Here is a 23,612-nt window from a genome sequence, read left to right on the forward strand (position 1 = left end):
CACTTGAGAGAAAAACCAACCAAACAAACCACAGTTCCATTAAAATAATGATATTTAAAATTATGAGGCGGGGTTGTTTTAATATGTAAAATTGCAGCACATTACAAAAATGCAGACAGAAATAAAAGCAATTTTTAACAAGTTTCCCTGTGGTGGAGCTTGGTTCAGTGTTCATGCAGTGCTACAGAACCTCCAGTCACCTCTTTGTAATGAGATGGGAGTAGGTGCTTGAAGTTTCAGATAACAGGAGTGGAAGAAGTTTGAACATCTTAAAACTTCCGTAGAAAATTTAGAAACTTTCAGCTAGGAGGTGGGTTTTTGGGAGGGGGTTGCTTTAAGTTTAGCTGAGGATGCTTATTAGTATCTGTTAGAATATTTGTATGTGGCTCTTGTTTCTACTGCTACAAGTTTGTTCCACATGTATCTCCCCCTTACGTCTCTGTCAAAATACTATCTTCAGCAGAAGGAACTTCCCAAGAGTTTTGTAAGGATACAGGCAACTTGAGAGGGAGAGCTGGTGAGGGATACGGGAGCTATACCAAAGGGAGGAAACGCAAAAGCGCTAAATAGGACACTACAGGAAAGAAGATGACATTGCCTTATTCCTATGGAATATCTGATTACTCTACTAGACTTCCTAAGAACCATTTTAAAATGCAGTTTGTGATGCACCTACGTATTTCGTCTGATGGTGATCTAAGAACTGAAAAGGCTCTGGAGGAAGAGTTTTGAAAGTGGATTGTCTTAGCAAATGGATGTGTCGGCCACCCCCTGCATGAAGCGGCAGAGATGCTTGTCAACTAGAAATGATTTTAGATTGAGGCAAGATTAAAAGGCCTAGATTAAAGAGGGGAATATATGAAATAGACTCAAAAATTGTTGCCTGTCTTTCACAAGACTCTTTTGTGGTTTGTTTAATGCCAGTGCTAGCTCAAAAAATTGGTCTTTACTAGCCTACAGAGAAATTAGGATAAAAAACACACTTTGGGTGGGGGAAGAAATCATGTTGTTTCCATTAAGGTCTTAATGAGACCTAAAATTATGTAAACAACATGAATGGAGATTTGACAGCTTGCTGCCTCGCAAATAAAGGAGCCTACCATTTCTTGTCTTGCTTTTTCTTGTTTTATTCATGATTTGATGACTGGAAACATGTCTTTGTTTTCTTGTTGTAGGCAGAGTGATAAATCAATTAAAATGTATGTATTTTGAGACAGATACGCTTTTTCATTAATTCGACGTGTAATTGCAAATTTTATGCAGTGTTTTTCTCATGTTACTTTTGTTGCTGCTTCTGTAGCCCAGATAAAATTTTACCTCCAGAAACTGTATGTTTCCATTTCAGTGGGTTTAGTTGTGGAGGTGTGGATAAGTGCTTTTGTTTTTGTGAATCTGATGTATTTGAAGCCTGTTCTTTGGGAATATAAAATCAATGTGATTCTCGATCTTTGCAGTCTCTCACTGTTTGAATTTGTAAAGCAGTTCCCTCATACCGTATATATGCAATTTATTTATTTTTTTTGAGTCACGTCGCTTGTTTGACTATGAACATAAAGACAAATGTAAGAGCCAGCAGTATTTTACGAGACCTAAAGCTCTTTGAGGAACACTCCAGCACTGCACTGTACTCTGATTTTCATAGTGTTGCCTATAGTTTTCAAAATATTTCAATAGTATTGATTGTTATTGATTTTCTTGCCTAAAGTAGAGTAATAATAATAATAAAAAATGTAAAGTAGTTACAATATTGACGTTAGTTATTATTTTTATGAAGAGCTAACACGATTTCCAGAGATTATGGCAGAGTTTGATTCGTTACAAAAGTCAACTGGTGGTAACACTGAATTGTTTCAGCAGCTCTTCATCTTTTCTTTTGCCTTGTCAACATGAAAGAACTTGCATGCTATTGCTGAGGCTCTTAACTTGTTTTTAAGATCTGTCAGAGTAATGTCTTACTTTTCTTCTTTAGTTTGCTTCCATCACTTTTTGTGCCATTTCAGTACAAAATGCTCATAGATGTTTTTCACTGGACATGTATGCGTCAACATTTCAGTGTTTCTGCATTTAAAATGGAAATAATCCCCCAAAATTATGTTAGAAAAGTCAATAACACAAATTTCCCCAAATATTTTGGTATTTAGCTGGAGTTTGGGATTAACTTGACCTTTAGTAGGTGACTTTGTTATTGACTTCAGCTGCGGTAGGTGAATGTCAACTGCTGGTAACTGAAATGACATGAACGTGATCTTCAGCTGAGGCACAACTCTTATTAAATTTATAGCAGAACAAGAACTATGAAAGGGGGTTTTTATTACTATTGTACTCCTGGTGTAGGTTCCTGCACAGATACAATTGGGATAAAAATACCACTGTGTCTCATGTAATTCTTGGTGTAGTTACACAGTTTGGTAGACCCAGAGAGGAAAAAGTGCACTGACGTTTTATCCACCTTTTATCTTAGCTATAGTGCTCTTGTTTCTAATGTGGAAGATTGAAATTATGAGAGTTTTGATTCCATTAGCTTCATGTTCTTGTTTTTAGTGTTGATTCTCAACAACCCTCACTTCTCCCTGCGTGACCGTGCCTTTCAGTAAAAATATGGTATAACCTTTTGAAAGTTAGCATATTGTGAAGATTCCTTTAAATTAACTGTTTTTAAAAGTGAGGCCAAATGTGCCTTAATTTCAGTTCTTGGAATAATTTACGAAGTGCTGACAGGCTAAGAGCAAGTAAAGAGCAGGAGTTCATAGCAGAAACCAGTCATTCACCACCTGCCTTCAACATGATTGTTTTGTTATCATTTATAAAGCTGAGAGGGTGTTTGCATCTACATAATAATGAGGATTTATAGTTTCCAAGTTGTTAAAATATCACAATGACATGAAAATATATTTTTCTAATGGCATTACTGTTACTGAAAATAACTGGGCTTTTGAGGATTGCTAAAGGAAAGAAAATGGAGTTGGGATGTATTGGTGAAAACTCAGGGATAAAGTAAAATGGTGGTAAAAGAAAAGATTCCTCAGTTACAATAGTTTTCAGAATAAACTTGTTGACATCTTGGCAGTTTCTTCAGGAATATGTCTGAACCAATATGATACACCAGTCAGGTTTTTTGTTTGTCTTTATTTTTGAGCAGGACTAAGTTTAACCACATGAGTAATCATGTTTTACAAGTTCTGCTCTTGCTGTCTACAAAACATCCTTCTTGAAGGGAAAATGTTTTGGCACTGAAACCAACACTTAAATGCATGCCTTGAGAGATGTACATCTTAAAGCCATGGTGTAAATAGAATGTAGCTTAGGCAATTTCCTTTCAGGTTGTTTATAAGTGTATTTGGTTGAGCATAGGTCTTGGGACTAAGAGTGTGGAGAACTCTGCAAAAAAGTGTTGTTAGCGTAGCAGGTTCACTTCTGCTTGAGCTGAAAGGCTCGAAGAAATGGAAGTCAGTTATGGCTCTGTAGAAGTTTACTCCAGTTTGTAGGTGAGAACAGCATTTGCTCCTTTCTTTTTTTCATTTTAAATTATTTTAATAAATAACCTCAGCTTGTGCTAAGTAAAACTTAAGAATATTAAGAGTATTAAGATAGTGTGGAAGGATTATCTTTTCAAGAGTTTAAAAGAGGAAGTGAATACAGCTGAATCATATCTCTATCACAGTTTGTTTTGTACTGATTGATGGGTAACACTGTCCTTCTGAACAATCTTTTTCTATGTTAAAACCAATCATTTATTGGTTGAAGTATAGATCAGTAGGTAACAAGCCTCTACTTAGTGGATGCATTATATTTTCATTTCTGGAGGAATATTAGTGTGTGAATATTTGGAAGGTGAGAGCTAAAAACAGTTCTTGATACACAGTTTGTTACAGATCTGGTTAAAAATACTGCGTCTGTGACAGATGACTCTTTCAAAGTGAAAGAAATCTATTCTGCATTTTTCTGAGCAGCTAATAAATACTTCATATGTTAATATCAAATATTGCAGTAGAGATCATAAATTGCCACTGCAAGCAAGGTAATATATTTATACTCGGAACATTTTGGAACACAAATTTCTGACCCAGTAATCTGTAGCTGTAGATTTAACAGTTGGATATTACGTGCTTTGTGGTGGTTCAATACCAGAGCTACTGACTATAAATTGCAATTGCTCTTCTGCGACGTTCTAGCTTCTCCTGCATGTGTGAGAGCTTCAGGACTGATCTAAGTCCATGAAAGTTTGCCTGAATCTTTCCATTGACTCTAATCAGTGTGATGGAATTACTTTTGAAAGTTTGTTCTGTTTTGTTTTGTTGGGTGGGTGTTTTTTTTCTGCTAAATGAAATGTGTGACCATAGGCTTGCTTCATGTGTGATTTATGGCAAGCAGCTTAGCCCCTCTGTGCTTCAGTGAGCCCGTCTGTAAAAGTGACACACTAGTACCACACAAGGTGCTGGGAAGCTCAGTTACACTCTCTGTACATCCCTTTCAGAAACCTGGCTGAAAATACAGTATAAAGCAAACAATTAGTCTTTTCTCCCATTGTCATACATCACCTAATTTCTGCAATGCTTCACAAAAAGCATTTGCTGCTTTAGGTGAGTTTAAGTTGAAGGCGATTTTAAATGTTTCACGTAGCATGACAGTAATGATGGAGGCGACATGTTTTTAACCATATGCCATATTATTTTCCACATGTCACTTACTACAGCTTGTTGTTGGAAGGAAATGAAGTGTTTGAAATCAGGGCGAGTTTTGCCATTTATTTCAGCGGGATCAGGACTGAGCTGTGAGGGACCAGGGACCAAGACATGGGTGTTTGCATGGGTGCAGCATCCACAGCCAGGTGCAGGAGTTTCAGAGAAGCCCAGCTTGTAGAATAATTTTGGTTTACCTTACTTTTCTTATGTTATTTTTACATTATGTTGATTCATAATCTGTCTTTGCTTTAATACCCCTATTGGTTCATTCTGTTGAACCACTTCACCTGTATACAAGTAATTTGTCATTGCAAAAAAGGCTGGTATGAATTAATTGCCATTCTAATTATGCTCGGTGTTTGAGTTGCTTTCTCCTGTTTTAAAATATTCTTATGCTGCTTAATACCATCATAATACTTGCAAGAATTTGTTTGCGTGTCCATATATGCACACACACACTTCTCAGAATTGAAGATCAATACTTAAAAATGACCAAGTCAATACGATAGTGTAATCACAGGCTGATACAGTGTGGAACAAGAAATTAATAGAAGAAAAAAGGAAAGGAGGGAGAGGTGGCGAGAGAAGGGAGCAGTGAAATAGAATAAGGAGAGAAATACCCAATAGTCCAGTTTAAAAGGAAAAATTAGAACATGGAGAAGGAGGAATCCTGCATGAACTTCTCGGACAGCTTTTCTCTTAAGGGAAGGGTAAAAATCTGTTTTAATGAATTGAGGAAATGGGCAAATTTTGAGTTTATAGAAAGCAGAATGTTGCATATCTTCAGCTTCCTGTAAGGAGGAACACTAAATGATGTTTCAATCAAACATAATTATAAACCACTGGATCTGCTACATGCACATTGTGGAGTTTCAGAGGAGAATGTATCTTAATCTCTTTTTACATGATACAGTTACTGATTTGTTTTAACACACAGCTCATGAGCGCCTGCATTGTTTCCCTTTCCTCATATCCTCCGCATGTTGTTCCCTCTTACCCTCTTGCCCATGTCATGTGTATCCGAGTGGTTTCAATGTGCAGATACACAGATCTGCAGTCAACGTTAGCGTTAGTGAGAGGGTTCTTTTGAAAATGCCTGAAAATATCAACCACCTAGAAAGACTGATCCAGAATCTATATTTTAATTCCCAAAGGACTTACGATTATAAATGTTTGTATTCACTTCAGAAGTTTCTGTTGAATGCAAATATTCAATATTGGGTCTTTTAAACAGTCCAACTATTTCTCCATTATGAGCCAGTGCTGTCCTTCAAGTTAATGAGTTCAGTGATCAAGGGGAATTTGGGACCTATTATTGAGAACCACTAAGCATCTGTAAATCCTGCTAAATCTTATGGGAACTGCAGATATTCACCATTTCTGAATTAATATCTTAGAGTGACTATTCAGCAAGGGACATCTTGATTTTTGAGAATTAACTTTCATAATTTTTTGTTCTTTCTTTAAGCAAATCCAAACCAGCTCCACAGATTTCACCCAGTAAGTCTGTGGGAGGAGAGTTTTGTGTCGCTGCAGTCTTTGGCTCATCGAGGTCATGGTTTGCAAACAACCCCGGTCTGAAAAGAGAAAAAGGTTGGTATATTCCAAAAATAGGACTTGCATTTAAATTGAGATTAGTTTATTTTTCCATTTTGTGATAACTTCTGAGCAGATGATGCTTATCTGTAGATTTTGATCCTTAAGCAGTGACAGTGGACGTTTTGGGGAGCATGGTTGGGGTGCTTTTCGTAAATAGGACCAAAATTTGCAAGGAAGTTTAATTAGTGAAATCAATCATTGATTTTTTTTCTTATGATGCACTGACAGAAAACAAACTTTGATGGTTCAATTCAAAGATACTGTGTGAAGTGTTACTGAAAAAGCTGTGAGGTAAAGGAGAGACACCTTTGCTAAAGCAAATGTACAGACATATGTTTGGCAACGTATAGTCACCTGAACCCACCTTGGTGAGAAACTCTTGTTCCACCTTCTCTTAAAAGAGATATTCATATTTCTTTGAAACAAAGGGAAAATTTAATGCTTGGTACCATTTTCTCTTTGTCTTTCCAACCCTCTCACTTCTTTTAATTGATGGTTTTGAGTGCAAGCATATAAAGCAAGAGACTTAAAAGAATAGTCTACTATTACTGTAAACATTTTTGCTGTTTCTGCTGTGCTATTGCAGTAAGATTTTCTTTCTTCTTGCAAGCAGATCAATCAAAACAGTTTGTAGTGGAGTCGTTGTATATTATCAGTTGTTATGGCAGCCTGGTGGAGCATGTATTGGAACCACGTCCGCTCAGCACTGCTCCGAAGATCAGTGATGACACACCTTTGGAAATGGTGACGTGCCCAAGAGCCAGCTGGGCTTTGGTTAGGTAGCTCATTCTTTTTACTTTTTCTTCTTCTTTTTGTCCAGGAAATGGTTGTGATCTTTGTTTTTTTTGAAAGGGGTGAATGTTCATTCATGTATCATGAGGGTGATGAGCCACTGGAGCAGGTTGTCCAAAGAAGTGGTGAATGCTTCATCCCTGGCAGTGTTCAAGGCCATGTTGGATAGAGCCTTGGGCAATATGGTCTGGGGTGAGACATCCTTGCCCATGGTAGCGGCGTTGGAACTGGATGATCTTAAGGTCCTTTCCAACCCAAACCGTTCTATGATTCTATGAGTTTCACCCCTATTTTTATCTTAAAGTTTATCTTAAAGATTCTTAAGGTTTCCTGTTGAAAGAGAGGACTCTCAATATTCAAGCCTACCTTTTCCTGTAGTTGTGTTAGTGTCTGAAGGGGAGCTAAGCATTTAAGTACCTCTGTAAACACAGGGGTACATGAATGTGTTTATAGATCAATAGAGATCCTTATCAGTTGGTGATTTTAAATGATCAGATTGTAGTTTAGTTTTTTACATAAGGACTAGAAACAATTATTTTAATAGTGTTAAAGTACAAAATTCTGCCATGAGTCATGAGTGAGGTTTTCACGATGAAGCATTGCAAAGAATTAGGCAAGTTATCCTGTAAGTAGCTGAAGGTAGCGTTTCTTAAGACAGTTGAAGAAATTATTCCTGACATGCAGAAGAAAGTAAACAAAAATTGATGAGAAAGTGTTGTCAGTGCTTTTGACGTTTTAAAATATTTCCCTATCGATTTTTCTTGGCTCCTATATTCCTTAGTGCTGCTTATGGCTGGACTAGATTGATCAATACTTGATTTACCAAGCTATTTAGGAATGGCCCACCCTAATTAAAATTACAACACAGACTTCTAGACCATTATTGTTGAAATGAGTAGGTTGTAATGGAATTGAAAATTCTAATTGGATCAATAGTCCATAACTTTACACAGCTTTATTTTCACAGTTTGTAGATGCTCAATGACTTTACAGTATCGAAGTAGTGCTAGTTAACAGAACAAAAAAGCTCCCCAGTTTCTGGTGTGTGTTTATATAACGTCAGCATGACATACAAGGGTCCTAAACATATTTACCAACTTAATCTAAACCACCTTCCTCTTGAGCAATCCATGTTGCAGTCAACAAAAAAGTATTGTCTTTGCCTCAAATCTGTGCTATTTGGTCGTGCTGCTCAAGTGCCTGTGGTGTATTGCAGTGTTTGAACAAGCTAATTTAAATAATTACAAACATTTTGTGAGCTTGTATAGATAATTACATGTGATGACAGAAACACTGATTTACATTCTCTGTATTAGCTAAAATATTAATAGTCTTGTGTTTTACCTCAGAACTCCTCAGTGGAATGAACTCCAACCACCATTTAATGCAAACCATCCACTGCTCCTGGCTGCAGATGCTGTGCAGTACTACCAGTATCTTCTTGCTGGCTGTAAGTAGCTGACAACTTTTTGTCTTGTCTTCTGTGCACATTTTAAGCTGAGTGTGACTTTCTGAGTTGTTAGTTTTTCAGCCTGCCTTTATTTCAAAATATGTTCAACCCCAGAATAGGGCTGATGTAACTGTATTAGTAATGGTAGTGAATATAAGTATCTTTCTGATATGGATCAAAGTTGGGAGCCTATCATGCAGCCAAAATGTGAGTGTTTCGCTGGCCTTGAAAGTGTGACCTAAAAGATCCCCTGAAGTCCTCGGGATTTCTTCACCTCATTTCTTCTAATGCTTTTAGCCATTTCCTCTCATGAATTCAGTACTCGGTGACAAGCCAGTGCATCTGCATTTTTCCTCTCCCCTGGAACTCCTGATTGCTGGGCTACTTCCAGCCAGAGCCTCAGACAGCTGCTTCCCTCGGGAGCCTTGGCATTGCTTCCAGTGATGGCTGCCCACCTGTCTAGTCCTCTGTCTTATCCAGCCACGTCATTTGCAAGGAGCCAATATGCATGGCATTGCGTATTCAGAAACATTTGTATGTTGATAGGTGTGTGGTATATGTATATTATATAAACCCATGTGTTTTATGCTGGTTTTATAGATAAATGAGTATTTATTATTTTTTATTTTGACCATTCAGAAAATAATATTAACAGTAAGTAGCAATTCTCTATCTAGAATGTAGTCAAGATCAAAGTGATACAGCAGTCAAAGTTTCACAAGGGAACAACTCTTGGCATATGTAAAGGTACTCATGGGGAAACTAGAGCCTCTGCACAGTTGTCAGTGCAGCCAACGCCAGCACATGATGTGACACAGGCATTTTAAAATGCAGAAAGTGGACATCTGGGCCAAAAGGCAGCTTGAACATGACTGGTAAAAGCGACATTGGCGCCAGATTAGATCTGTTGCTTCTACCTTTCCATCTGTTGCATGTGCTCTGAGCTCAAACCATTGTGGGAACCCACAAGGCTATTGTCTTCCTTGTTCCATGCTACATAGAAAAAGGAAGAAAACTCAAAAGGTAGAAAAGAATATGGAAAAGGTAATTAGTAGTGCACAACACTGTGTTAGATGTGCCTCTGGGCTAGAATTTTTTGCTAGATCCCTGCATTATTTTACTTTGACATATAGATATGAGAGTTCTGCTTTGAGATAAAAGGTCATTGCAAGGATGTATTTTGGTTGTATAATAGTTTATGATACAAATATGGCTCTCTATTTTCAAATTACTGTGTCTAAAATTAGGTGTGGGAGCCTATACCTCAATTTTCAAAGAAGTATTTTGAAGCGTTGAGTACAATCAGGTCAACAAATATATTTGTATTTTCTATCAAAACCTTTAATAGACACTGTTAACTATAGAGCATAGGTCTAGTTTCATATTGTAGTTTAACGTGACTGCTGCCACATAGTCTGCTTATGCTGCTGCTGATAACTCTTTTTGGTATCTGTATTTTTATCCATTGCTTACGCACCGTTGTGACTGCTGCTACTGAGTAGTCTTGAAACAGTCTCCAAAACCAGCTTTAATTCACAACACTACCTGTGTTTGTGGGTCCTTGCAGCTCTGCTGTTTGGGCCAGATTTCTTCCCCCTCCTCCCCCTCCCCAGATTCTCTCCTCTAGTTTCAAGATGTCATTATCATCCATACTGGTTTCAGCTGTTTCTCTTGCATGCTATCAAACATATAAATATATAAATTGTTGTGTGCACCGTGCAATTCTTGCAGGATGGGTCCAAGAACACAGAATGTTCTCTGGAGAATTCCGGGCATTTTGTAAAAGTAGTTTATATGCTTTTTAGTTTCTGATGAAATAAAAAACAATGTAGTGCAATGATATGGTCTGAACAAAAACCTTTCTTTGATTACCAAAGCATATATACACAGATCACATTTATTCCACAGTCTGAAATCAGGGATGGATGTGGTTCCCTCTGTGTGTTTCATTAATGCCTCAAGTACTATGCATGTCAAATGGTTTGGTATTGAAAACTGTTTAAAGGAAGAAGAATGAGTTGTAGCTAAGTTGCAGCAAAATAATGCTTTTGAATGATTTGAATTACAGTGAAGACTTTTAAAATCAGGTTTTATTTCACATAATAGGATTTTTTTAAGATGGGTGTGACATGTAAAGGAAAATAGAATCATAAACACTAGAGACAAAAAAGTATCTATAGAACATAGGAAAAATGGCATTAACGGATAAATTTGTGTATATCCGATCTTCTTTGAAGTTTTATTTGTCTTCTGGATTTATTCTATCTGGAGCTACTCAATGAAGTTTTGGAAAAAATGGAGTCAGAGCAGGATTCCCACAAAAGAGTCCAAGACACCTGTTGGCTTCCCCCTATTAAATACACGCTAAACCGAAGTTATCTGGCTCTGCTTACCTGCAGTAATGTAATGGGCTGACATTAGCTGAAGCCTGTGGTTTGATGTGCTATCACTTCCGTCAGTAAGTTTAATTGCCAGCAAATGGCTAAATAGGGGGTTAGGGTGAATGTTACATCTGTCTGCCACGTTAGTGGTAAGAGGAATTCTGGCGCCATTTCAGGGTCACTATTTGTATCTGTCTATCAGAGGTAGAATACAGCAGTTTCTCTCAGTTTCTGTATAGCATTTCTGCCAATTGTTTGGCTCCATTAAGTGTGCAGGGGAAATAAAAGCCTGAATGACCAAGTCACAAGGGGGTATAGATAGACCCTTTCTTTGTCCACACTCAGAACATTGCATTAGGTCTCATTATCCATTTATAATAAGTGACCTTTGCCCCCTGGGTCATTGAAAAATACTCAGTGTGCTTTTTAGCACAGAGTACCTCTGTCAGCAGACGGACAGAACAATGAAACGTCTGGCGGTCTGCTTGGAGGGCTGGGCTGTGCGGGTCTGCAGAAAGATAGTTTGATGCCAAAACGCAGCACCAAAATCTTCCTTAGTCTCTGAAAAGCATGAAGTAGGCCAGTGAGTTCTTGTGATAAAAAGAGAATATTTTAAAAACGCTGCATGTAGTTGTTTACACACGGTTCAGCTTCTAGTATTTTCAAAGAACCTGAAAGTTATACCCAGAGCTATTAAGGAACTAACAAGGAACCATTGTTTGAAGAAATATTTTGTACAACAAGTGTCCAAGACCTTTATCCCAAGGGTATTTGTAAGTGGATTAGCACAGCTGTTTCATTGCTTTGAGGTCATCTGTGACATCTGCTGCAGAAACCTGGATCAGAGTGCACAGTTCGTATCTACCTGAGTGCTTTATCACAGCTGTGGCTCACTGCAGAGAGGTGAGGAACTGGATAGCAAGAGATTTGGACCTTTCTGTAAGTTCATGGCTCAAAAGTGAACTTGCATGTTAAATTTCACAGCCTGCTGGCCTGCAGGAAGTGTGGGTATCCTTCTCCTGACTGCTTCAGGCTTTTTGCAGTTTGAGAGTAGAAATAACCAGTCCGGAGAATCTCCTCACCTTCTAACAGAGCAGATTTCAGACTTACTATTGTTTTCATAAGAGTTCATCCTGCACAGATGTACTGCACGGATGCACTACAGTCCTCAGGTCCTCTGTGCTGGGTGTTACATGTTTCTCTCTGACCCTTCTCAGGTTTAATACATAATATTTTACCTTATTTGTGTCTCTAGTATCCCCTCTTTATTTCCTTTGTTCTGAGCAACTCCTAAATCTAATCACAACAGAGGAAGGAAATTTAAGTCACATTTTATTCATCCTAGATGTTTTTCCTATCTCATAAATATCATCACCTGGTGTTACGCTATCACCACAGGACTGTCATAGCAGACCTTACAGAGGAGGAGAGTTGTGCAAGGCACTGTGTGCATACATACATAGGAGGATTTCTGGTGTCCACAGGAACTTGTCATGTAAAGGATGTGCCTTTCTTCAGAGAATTGCCAAGTTTCATTATTACTTATTCTTTAAATAGTACTTGTTTCCTGCTGTTTAGTACTTAGGAATTAAGATGCTTCTGGTAGTATAAACTCTCGAGGCATGCTGTTAAGATGTACTTTTCTTGTCCCTGATAATCTGCTGTTTGTGTTCAGGTTTTTTTTTCTAATGAATACTTTTCTATTACCATGACTTGAATTCTTACATATTTGATTGACTTAACCTGTGTTTCCTTTGTCTAACTTCTGTACTTTCCACTTTAGCATGTTTGAATTCATACAGAACTTGTGCATGGCACATAATGGAATTGCAATGAAAATAGGTAAATTTGCATAACAACAAGAAATCATACATCCTCATTTCACGCTTCTTATTTCCTTTCTTCCTCACCCTTCCTCTTTGAATTCACTTTTTCATCGCACTGGAGGAAGGGACTGTAGTTGAAATATCTGAAACATGGACAATTAACACATTAATGAAAAAAACCCCAACCTTAAAATCAGATCAAAAACTGACCAGAAAAGGTATTGAATAAAAGGAGATACGATTTCTCTCCTCTGGCTCTGACAAGGGCACCTTCACATTCCAGGCAAAAAGTTTTGGCTCATCAGGACCATTTTTATGGAGATGACCTGCAGTTGTCAGAAGCAGGCCAATGACAAGAATTAATATATTAACTGGTATGCAGTACTCTGACAAATTGCTTACTAAATACATCAAAATTGATTGGACATTCTGTGTTTAAATTGACAAATGACTGCATTAGGGGAAGGAGGGAAATCCATTAATTACAGCTGCCCTCAACCATAGGAAATGTAATCGTATAAATATAGATTTTGTTAAAACAAAAGTCTCTACTTTACTACAGTGTTGCTGGTAAGTGTACTTGCACCTCTTTGCTATTTAAACCTCCAATAGGAGGTATTGAAGACAGATCTTTGCAATTGGCTTTTAAATAATCAAAGAGCATTTCTATTGTGTTAAAAGGAATGATGCAGTGTGTCTTTATCCCACTCTGACTGCCTCTGGAAATTGCTTCTCTCTCAGAAAAATGGACACGTAGCTGAGGCTTCTGCTGTCTCATTAATTGTTTATTGTAAATGCAATGTAATTCATATTCCATGATGTTAGGATTCAAACCAGCACTCTGTATTCTTGTTCTTTGTTCCTGTACTGGTCTTCAAGTAATATTTGCAGGGCTGTTACTTATTTCTGAGTAAGAATTTGCACTTGAGTTAGGCCTGAAGATATAATCAGTTTTATAGACTTCGTTAAGGGATTCTTGAAAAGATTAAGGTCTGTATTTATAGCTGCCTTTGACTTCTGGCTGTTACAACAGATTTTCATTTCTGGACCAACTGTTGTACATATCTGGTGTTTTCCTGAAAATGGCTTTCATTAGAAGTCAAACTTAGTAACTATTCATTGTCTTCAAAGGAAGGAGGTTAGCCTTTCCACACTGTTTGTTTGGGCTAAATGATAACACAATTTATACAGATAATCTCTCTAACTCTGCCATCATATTTGCACTTCCTGCTCCCTCTAATGAAAGCTATGCACCCTGAGCAAGAGTTTTGTCTCTAAGCAACATTGCGGTTCTTTATGGCCTATTTATTTGAGATTCCTTTCATACATTCCATTGATGGAAATAAAAGTTACATACATCAAGCTAGTGAATATTGTGCAGCGGAAAGCAGGACTGAGAGTTAACAGTGGAGAGTGTACTAAATAACTGTGTCAATGTGTGCTAAGAAGACAGATACTGTGAAAAACAAGCTGTGATGCCTGTAATCACAGCCACACTGCTGCCATACGAGTTGCACTGAGCAGACGCAGTAAGGAATCTGGTCATTCTGGTCTACAAGCCTTTTTCCCTGGGCAGCAGAGCGTGATGGTGGGCTGGTAATAGGCTAATGAACTGGGACTGATAACTATATTTAGTGTTCTACCACTTCTCAGCCTTCTACCTCTATTTTTCTTCTTGCACTCTTGTGTGTGTGCATATTTAATTGTGTATTCTTTCTCTCACACTCATATGAACGAATATATGTTATGGTACATACCCCACTGTATTCATAACTATAATGTGTGTGTTTCTAGCATGTTCGGGGAGGCGAGAGCTGATCTTGCTATGTGTATGTTCAATGTCTATCACAACGAAGCTTGATTTCAAATAATAAAACTGATCAAAACCAGAGCCTGTTCTGTAACAACAATTATGCTATCATGTAGTTACGAGGTGTTCAAAGCCTTTTTGCTCTGGTTCTGTGGCATCTCTGCATGGCCGCGGTCAAACGCGAGTTTGGAGCTGTTTCAGCAGCCAGTGCTTTCGCTGCCCATTATGGTGTCTCTGCTGGGCTTTACTGGTTCTGCAGCACTTCAGAGCAAAATTGGGCAGTTTAACATAATCCACGATGAAGGCTATCTAAACAAAGCTCTCTGACCTTATCCTGAAGTGGGTGAAGCCCACTTGAGTTTATATGAGCTGCTGTGCTGTGAAGCCTGGAGAGGAGTTGGAGCAAGGATTGGTGTGGGGGTTAACGTTTTAAACTGCCATTATTTTTATGTAGTGATTGCATGAATGTTGCCTAAACTACTGGCCTTTCAGGTGTACCTGTGCTCCACAGATGAGGGCTTTCCACAAAATTGTCTCAATGGAGTGTTACGGGCTTAAAACTGCAGGAAAATATACACCATGTGTGCAAAGTTGGAGTGAGGGAGATGGGAATGGCAAAGCTGCAGGAAGGCAGATGGAAAGCTTCATCTGAGTGGCTGTGAAACCAGCCTTTTGGTAGATTGAGTGAGTCCCTGATCACACGACATGTTATGTTTGGATGATTCTGCCAAGTTTCCCCTCCCTCTGCTCCTGTATTAGCTGCAATACTCCTGTCAAGAGTATTGCAGCTAACCCTTGGTTAGTTGTTAGCACAATCCACTTGAAGGTGGGAAACTGTGTTATGTCATTTTGGTATTTTGTGTACAACCAGCATATATGGGAGACTTCATGTAGTTACTTGGGTACATATGTTGAGCTTTATTATACAGATGAGATGTTATATATATATATATTCTAGATTCTCATTTTACCGTTATTATTCTGTCCACTTGAAATTGCCTCTAACTAGTGTATCATTGTCATGAAATTCTACTTTGTTATTGCCACACAATAAAAGAATACAAGATGCTTTTTAAAAGAACTTCCTGGGTCTGTGCATCGCTAGTTTCAAAGGAATTGTGCAGATGTCCTGTAAAAACCCACATCATTGGGGAAAAAATTGCAATTCTTTGAGATTTTGAGGAGGACATTTCTGTACAGAAAAGTGAGATTCAGAAATTCAGAAAATTAATTCGTGAGTGTTTATCTTGACTCAGGTATTATCTCCAATTATATGAATATATGGAGGTGTATATATATGTGTGAAGTGATAAAGGTAAAATATGTTTTAGAAGAATTTGTGCAATTTAAGAAATATTTAGTATTTGGAATTTTTTACTGTGTTTAAAGCTGTTGCAGATCTTAATTATGTATAATCTGTAAAGATGTATATGTATTTTTTTCTGACAACAGTTAAAAAATTTCGAGTTCAACTCATTCCAAGGATGCCTTTCTCTTACAGAATTGTTACATGTATTTGGGGTTTTCTGGCAGTAGTCACGAGCAGTGGAAACGCAGTTTTCACGTTTGCTTCTTATACTTGGAAGCACAACAGATTTCAAACTAATCTGGATCATCTTCCCCTTCCAGAAAAGGTGTTTCTAATGAAATTGTAGTTCATGGTATTTTTTTAAGGGAAAACTATGTTTCCCTAAAACTGTAACATGCGCTTCCTGCTCCCTACAGGAAACAAGACTGAGTGGTAGAGGAGAGCAAATCGAATTTCTCACTGAACACAGGACTGATTGGGGTAAATAGGAACAGGGTGAGTGGCAGTTCATGAAAGCTGCATCGCTGCATGCGAGCAGTGGAGTAAATCCTGATATATTCTCCAGCCATAATTGTGAAATGATATAAACGAGGTGGATAAAAATTAACTCTGTAAGGTGCATTAGATGCTGGCAATGTATGTCAGGTGTTTGATGCATGTGTACACCTGGGCATGTGCACGGCGTCATCAGATTAACTCAGTACTTGCCCATCTTAATCCATATTTTATAAACTAAACGCTGGAAACAGCACCGCGTATAGGAATTAAAATACTTTCAGATGTGTACAAACAACAATAATGAACAAGGGCACATGCTGAAATAGTTCTTTACTATTCTTACATGGTCATCTGGAACTTCTTAGAGAGGAGTCCATCAACACGAAGGGGTCAGTTTTCAAAGCAGTGTACAGGGATTTAGCCGCGCGACTCCTATTGACGTTAATGGGAGTCAAACGGGTAAATCCCCACGCACCGCTTTGAAAATTTACTACTAAGCCTCTTGACTTCTCACTACATACTTTGATTGTAACAGTAATCCATGGTTAACATAATTTTCCCGACAATAATGTCAAACATACTTTTGAAGTCAGTGAATTATAGAAATAGTTACCTCTTCCATAATTCTTTAAAGATGGCCATCAGATGGGTTTTGCCATAGGTTCATGCAGTTGAAATTATTCTTTAACTCAGGGAAGAATATATATGTTATCCTTTGGTACAGAATGATAATCTGCTCACAGTCTGAGCATTTGAAGTGTTGAACAGCCTTAAGATGCTCCATACTGTGAGTAATGTCGGGTTCTAGCTCTGCCCAGCTTTAACAGTTCACTGTACTTGACTGGTTTCCAATGGGAACGTTAGAATCAGAAGCTGGAGTTAAGGCACAGTGAACATACACCAGTCTTGCAATGCAACCAGGAGTAATGGTGAAGCCTGGACACCTAATCAGTATCTTTTTGGGGGAAAAAGAAAAAAAAGCCAAGCTGTTGACTGTCAGACCAGTGTAAAGTAGGAGCAAGTAAAGCAGTCCTCAAAGCTGGGAAAATCTAAGGAGAATTCATACCCTGATTACCAACCTACCTATTCCTTTAAGATTAAAGTGCTGATACAGAGAATGGATGGTCTATAAAGCACCTAATAAACTGTGGGCAATATATAAATAATGAATGAATCAATCTGTAAGTCAGTTGGTGGTGTGAAATAAGTGTTAGGCTGACTAAACTCCTCGTTTACAGGGGGCTTTTTGGCTTAATTTTACGATATTTACACATACAAGAATCTCAGAAAGTCCTAACAGGAAAAAGAAAAGTGGGGAGAAGTTTTGGGTAAAAGAGGCTATTTTAATTTGCATGGCATGCTCCTGCAGAAGTTTATGAGCTGAAAATGCATTAAAACCAGAACTTTATTCTGTAACATACAGCCACAAGTAAAAACACATAGAGCATATCACCAAACTACAAATAGTTTATTTTAAAGATGGCTGTAAGCATTCTGTCTAAAATGAAAATCTGGTCTTCAGTCTGTTGTCAGACTTGAGCAGTGGTAAAGCCAGCAGCCCATAGAGGGATGTGCTGTAAGGGAACATTTGGGAACATGCATGCAGTAAAACTCGCTAGGCACTTGTTGGACTGCAACTACATGGCCAGTCTGACTGTGGGATACTGAAACCAACCTCTGGTGAAGTGAGATCACATCTATAAGATGCAAAAAAGGTGAACCTGTTGAATTTGAAACGGCTGCATGTAGACCTAAACCAGAACTGTCACATTCTACTTGCCATGGGTAACACGATGTAACTAATGCGCCAGCGGTTCCAGAAGTAGCATGAAGTAAATCATTCAGATTGTGGAGCTTAATTTTAAGAGAAGTCCTCCTGAAGCTTGTTGACAAGCATGTGATTACCTCAGGTCTCTGAACCACCTATGATCATTTTACATGTATCTTAGGAACCACAGAAAAAGCATCAGAATCAGATGTTAGTGTGCGATACGTATGAGAACAAGGGATATGCAGTTTTTGTTCTGCATACCTGTTTGTCTGGACATCACTAGAGACTGCACGTGGACACAGGACAGACTTCAGACTTAATGAATCCGTTGGGAGGACGTTGTTTCTGTTTCTACCAGATTTTAGAATCTTATTTCAAATTATAAATTGTGTGTATTCAGCTGAAATAAAGGAAAGCTCTCTGGTTGTCTGCAGGCATGTGTACAGCAGGCAGCACAGAACAAACAGTCTTTATAGTCTGCAAATGCCTTTGCTCTCGATTTGGACAAACATACATCCCTTAGAGAAGAGCACATTGAGAATTTCATATATAACTCTCAATTAAATTGAATTGTGTAAAGCTTATTTATATAAATGAGAAAATTAAAACCTTTTGGTTCAAGAAGTACACAAAACTAAGTAAAACTAATGATTTATTGTTCACAAATTAAAGCCATAAGTGCGCACGCTACAATTGAGCTGTAGCGTTTCTTTGTTCCAACACTTCTATGCTGCTGAAAGATGACAATTTATAATCTCTGAATGAATAAAGATTTGTCTTAGGTCTAGGTATTTATAGTATAATTAGCCCATCTATGAGCAAAACCGCTGGTTGTTAATTCCAGTATTCATCAAGCATGTATATTTGTCTGGGTCTCGTTCATGTGTCAGGAATGTCTATGCAAATTATCTGAGGTTAATATAAACTGTTTTCTTCATTTGCTACTAAGTATCATGGAAACGTTTCAAAACAATGTATTTTTTTCTCATACTTAATCATTGAACTGTGTGAATCACGACCTGGAGTTCCAGAAGAGTATCAGCTCAGCTGTATTTCAGCCTTTGTTCTGGCTTGTGTTGAAACTTCTGTCTCAGCAGTCACTTCTGTGCAGTTTTCCTGGCACTATCAATTATCACACAAAGGACTGACTTTGTAACGTGGGGCTTTTCAGACCTTTGCCTTTATAATAATCTTTTTTCAGTATAGTACGAAGATTAATCCTGCAATTGCAGAGAAGGGAGTCTGTAAACATCAAAAATTTACCTTAGATTATGGGAAAGCACCTGCACCTTTGATTTTGAGGGTAGAAAATGAGATGACAGTGTTCAAGTCATGAAAGAAGATGAAGGACAACAGTTTTCATTGAAACTCTGTTGTTCCCCAGTTAAATGTAGTTCAGTAGAGCAAATCAAGATGGAGGGACAGGAATATATTCCAGATTTAGAGTTGATGCAGATCACTTTTCACTTGAGGGAGGACAGAGATTAAAGGTGCCACTAATATTTTTGAGCAGCTCAAAGATGGTTTTTGCCCCTTGCCAAGTGTTTATGGCAATGCTCTGGCTTTTGCTGTAGGTAGCACTTAAGAAGTGACCTCAAATGCTTGCTTAATGGAGTTTTTTGCATTTGTAAGCAGACTCTAAAAACTCATATCCTGTTATACTGCATAAACAGAAGTTGTATGTTGTAATTCTCACCTTGGGTTTTTAATAAACACTTACTTTCTTTGTACTTTTTCACTCCATGGGTAATTGTACAAATTTCTGTGTGTTTGTGTATTTCTAGATTAAATAAACTCAGTTGTGTTCTGATATTTGATATATGTTTGTTCCAGATGTTGCTGTAAGAATAGCAAAAAGTTAAAAATTGACATAGGTCAGACACAAAGCATTGAATTGATTCTTTCAGGAAGGTACAAAATAACTGCAGTTGCCAGTAAAATACCTCTGTGCAGCAAGAACTTGCTCGCTTCTTACCTACGTGTGTGCCATTTGTGACTTTCTCAATGAAATAGATTACAGGAGCACAAGAGAGCACACAACTTGCTGCAGAGCTTTTGAAGAATTTGAATTTGATTTTTTGCTATCCTACATTATAGTGAAATTATTTGGAAATTGAAAAAACTCTGTTGTAGCATTGGAATAGCTTCACTGATGTGTCAGAGGCCGCCATAATTTCCAGTGTGAATTCAGATTTTCAAAGAATTAAGATGGAAATAAAAGATAATTTTCGAGCTCAAATTCCTGGAAATGCCCCTCGGGGCATAAATTAATCTTGCCTTGAAACGTGATAGCAATGCAAGAGGTGTGCGACCCAGAAATGGAGAAAGAATCGGGTTTACATTTTTAGAACGTTCTTGTTCCTGTAACTTCAAGGGCATTTTTAACTTGAAAAAACTGACCATATGTATATCTGTATTAAGCAGTACAGCGGTGGCAAATCTCCAGCAAGGATCACTTGTCTTGTAAGGTCATATGTCGGAGAAGGCTGAATGCTCCCATGAAGGGCAGTGGGAGTTGAGCTTGCCTTGCGTCTGGTAAGGCTGGGACCATCGTTACGGGATCCTGCTATCAAAACCAGACTCTCTTTAAATGCCTGCTTTTGTGATAGGTGTGGTACATAAATGCTGTTTTATTAAATAGCAAAATAAATTACCGAGGTTTGACCTCAGCTAAGGCTTTATCACTGTTGCCCTGCTGGTGAACTCTAAGGCAGAGCTTTTTTGTGGAATTCAGCATGTCGTCACTTTTTGGTAGAAAGAGTTAATGCTGTGCTCTGAAGCTGCGCTGGGACGTGTGTTATTGCAGCGCTGTGATTCCTCAGGAGAAGGCATACAGCCCAGGACCAAAACTATTCTTAAACCTTTTGTCTTAATCTTTGCATTTCTTTCTCACTGTAAAGGCATCCTGAATCTCCAGTAGAATGTAGGAGTAGTACACAGTGGAGAAATACAGTGACAAGGCGGGGTGGATGCTGCTCCCTGAGCTAGCATTTTTGCAGCTACTCACTGAATAGCAGCTTCCCTAATCTTGACAGCTCTAGTAGTTGCCCCTGGGATAGAAAGAACAAAAAAAATTCAGAACAGTCCATAAAGTTCCCGTTGGTTTGAAAGCAAAAACATCTGCTAGAGTCATGAACAGTTTGTTAGCGGAGTTCAATAACAGGAAAGCCTGCACTTGATCAGCTGTGCCCTCAGAAACCGGCATTGCTGCAGTCAGTAGAATTTATTGCAGGGGAGTCAGGAGATATGGGGAAGATTAGGGCAACAGCAAAACGTGTCAAAATAATGGGTTTGTTCCATCGGTTTCAAATACAAACTTTACCAGTAAGGAAGAAGTGTGGGCATTACGGTTTCATATTTGATGTTTACTGTGAATCCTCAGCTGTTTGTAATCCAGGAAGGTATGTGTATTTTCTTAATAGGAATTTGGTATGGGCTGGTTAGACACATCCGTAAGTCATTGAATTAGATCTGTCACAGTTGTAATGAATCAGATGAATGTATTCTATATTATCTTGAAAAACTGATGAACACACACTGCTGAAATAACACCTGTGGAGCCAAGGTGTGCATGTACACACACGTGCAGGCACAGATTCTAGTGATTTCAGTGAATATGGCAGTATCTCATGGGAAAAACTTGGCACTTTGTAAGAATGTGTCCTAATATATAGAACATTTTGAGTAAATCTTTCATAAGTCAGGCCCTGAACTGAATTGGTATGTGGCAGTTTCCAAATACGGACACTCCATGATACAAAGGTGTTAGAAATGGCTCCATAGCTGAGGTTGGGTTCAGATACACATTTATACAAACAGGATGAAAATCCTTTATTTCATATAGTGTATGGATTTATGAAAACCCTGCGCTGTTTATATTATAGAGGCGCCGTTCTGTATTTATGGTTACAATTGTGTCTGCGTTGCCATTATAAACTCCTATTATTAGGGGTTTACAACATGGCTGTAAAAATTTGTAGTGGATGGAAACTTGACACATAAAGGTCAACTCTGTAATAATATGGTTTTTAAAAATCAATTTTAAAAATGTTGAGTCATTTTTAGATTATGCAAATATAAAAATCTTGGTTCTAATTTTAGGATTGTACAACATTTTAACACTATAGCATAAAACTCTCTTGTTTTACCAAAATAAAAATACCCTTGTTGCATTTGCTTCTTTTAATTTGCTCTTGTGGTGTCTGCTCTTCCCTCAAAGTGGGTATGGTTTCTTGGTACTGAATCCAGGGCTCCAGCAGGCCCCTGACAGTAAGCAGGTACGAGAAAATGAAAGATACTTCCTGTCATATTGTCTGAGGTACTCCCTTGCTTTTTGCCTTTTCTAAACTCTTTTGGCTTTCTCAAGTGGGAAGTTTTAGATAGAGCAACGTAATGCTGCTGTAAAGTAGCTAGACTGTAAGCTTTGCTAATAGATTTAAATGTCTCAAGGACCAGGCATCATGAAATATTATTCTTTACAATAATGAGTCTACAGTTCTCTCTCTTTTTATGGAGTGTTGGAACACTAGATTGTGATTTTCCTGAGGTTGGATGTATATATGGTAATCATTTTAAAAGTGGTTTGGCTATCATGCAATCTGCAGAGCTGAAGAACTTGCATCTTTCTGTTGTAGTGAGTCCATATGAAGACAAATAATGGCAGTGACTAGAGGAACAAAACTAAGTTAGTTTTGTTCTAAAACAAAAAAACTTCTGTGAATTGAGGTTATTTATTTGTATCAGTCTTTTGAAAACAGCAGAGATGTAGGTATTTAAGCAGTCATAGTAATGTGAGATTCTCACAATACTGTCAGTAAAAGTTTGCTGGCGGGCACTGCGGGCAGAGCTGATGTTGAGTCAAACCGAAAGATGACCCAGCCTCAGATCTCTGGTAATGACTGAAAGCAGAGTCCCCAGTGTCCAAGAGTTTGGAGGTTATGGGCTTCTTGGACTGTTGTGTTTAAGAGCCGCTGATGAATTTGTCCCTCAGTTTGAAGTAATGTGTCTTTCTAGTTAGCAGTGTCACCTGCAGCTAAAAAAAGGGTTTTTTCTTATCTGTCCAAAATTGTGATACAGTATTACTGTAATGCACTGCAAACCTCAAATACAGAATTGCTGGTATTTTACAGTACAGTGAAATGATCTCAGTATTTAGTCTTTGTAGCAAATTAAACATCAAACTGTACTTTGTTATGAATTCTTAATATGTTACGTAATGAAAAGGTGACACTAAGATGATAATTAAGCACTTCCAATTAAATTGCAAAACAGTAAAATCCTAAAAATCAAGTTGTTTGTGTAGCCAAATTTAAATTAGCAACAGTAATGTTGAACTGAGAATGATAATACAGTTCATGAAGTCTTGGAGGTACTTTGTGTTCAAAGTCAGTACATGGACCCGTGCCTCGGGATAGCTTCTGTCAGTGCACTTTAGCACAGTTCACGTTCTGCAAAGTCTGTAGAAAAGGCTTACATCACTGACAGCAGCGTTTCT

At 38.0% G+C, this 23,612-nt stretch overlaps 1 protein-coding gene across 17 annotated transcripts in view; it reads left to right on the forward strand.

The window, feature by feature from the left end:
* Positions 1-23,612, forward strand: part of BCAS3 (BCAS3 microtubule associated cell migration factor) — a 364,101-nt gene that overhangs the window by 143,509 nt on the left and 196,980 nt on the right. For all 17 annotated transcript variants that reach the window (XM_030472293.1, XM_030472292.1, XM_030472294.1 and 14 more), the window contains 3 exons: positions 6,151-6,275; positions 6,895-7,060; positions 8,423-8,523. In XM_030472293.1, the coding sequence (XP_030328153.1) occupies positions 6,151-6,275; positions 6,895-7,060; positions 8,423-8,523 (392 nt within the window). The remainder of the gene's footprint in view (positions 1-6,150; positions 6,276-6,894; positions 7,061-8,422; positions 8,524-23,612) is intronic.

This window comes from Strigops habroptila, assembly GCF_004027225.2.
Source record: "Strigops habroptila isolate Jane chromosome 13 unlocalized genomic scaffold, bStrHab1.2.pri S16, whole genome shotgun sequence".
NCBI lineage: Eukaryota > Metazoa > Chordata > Aves > Psittaciformes > Psittacidae > Strigops > Strigops habroptila.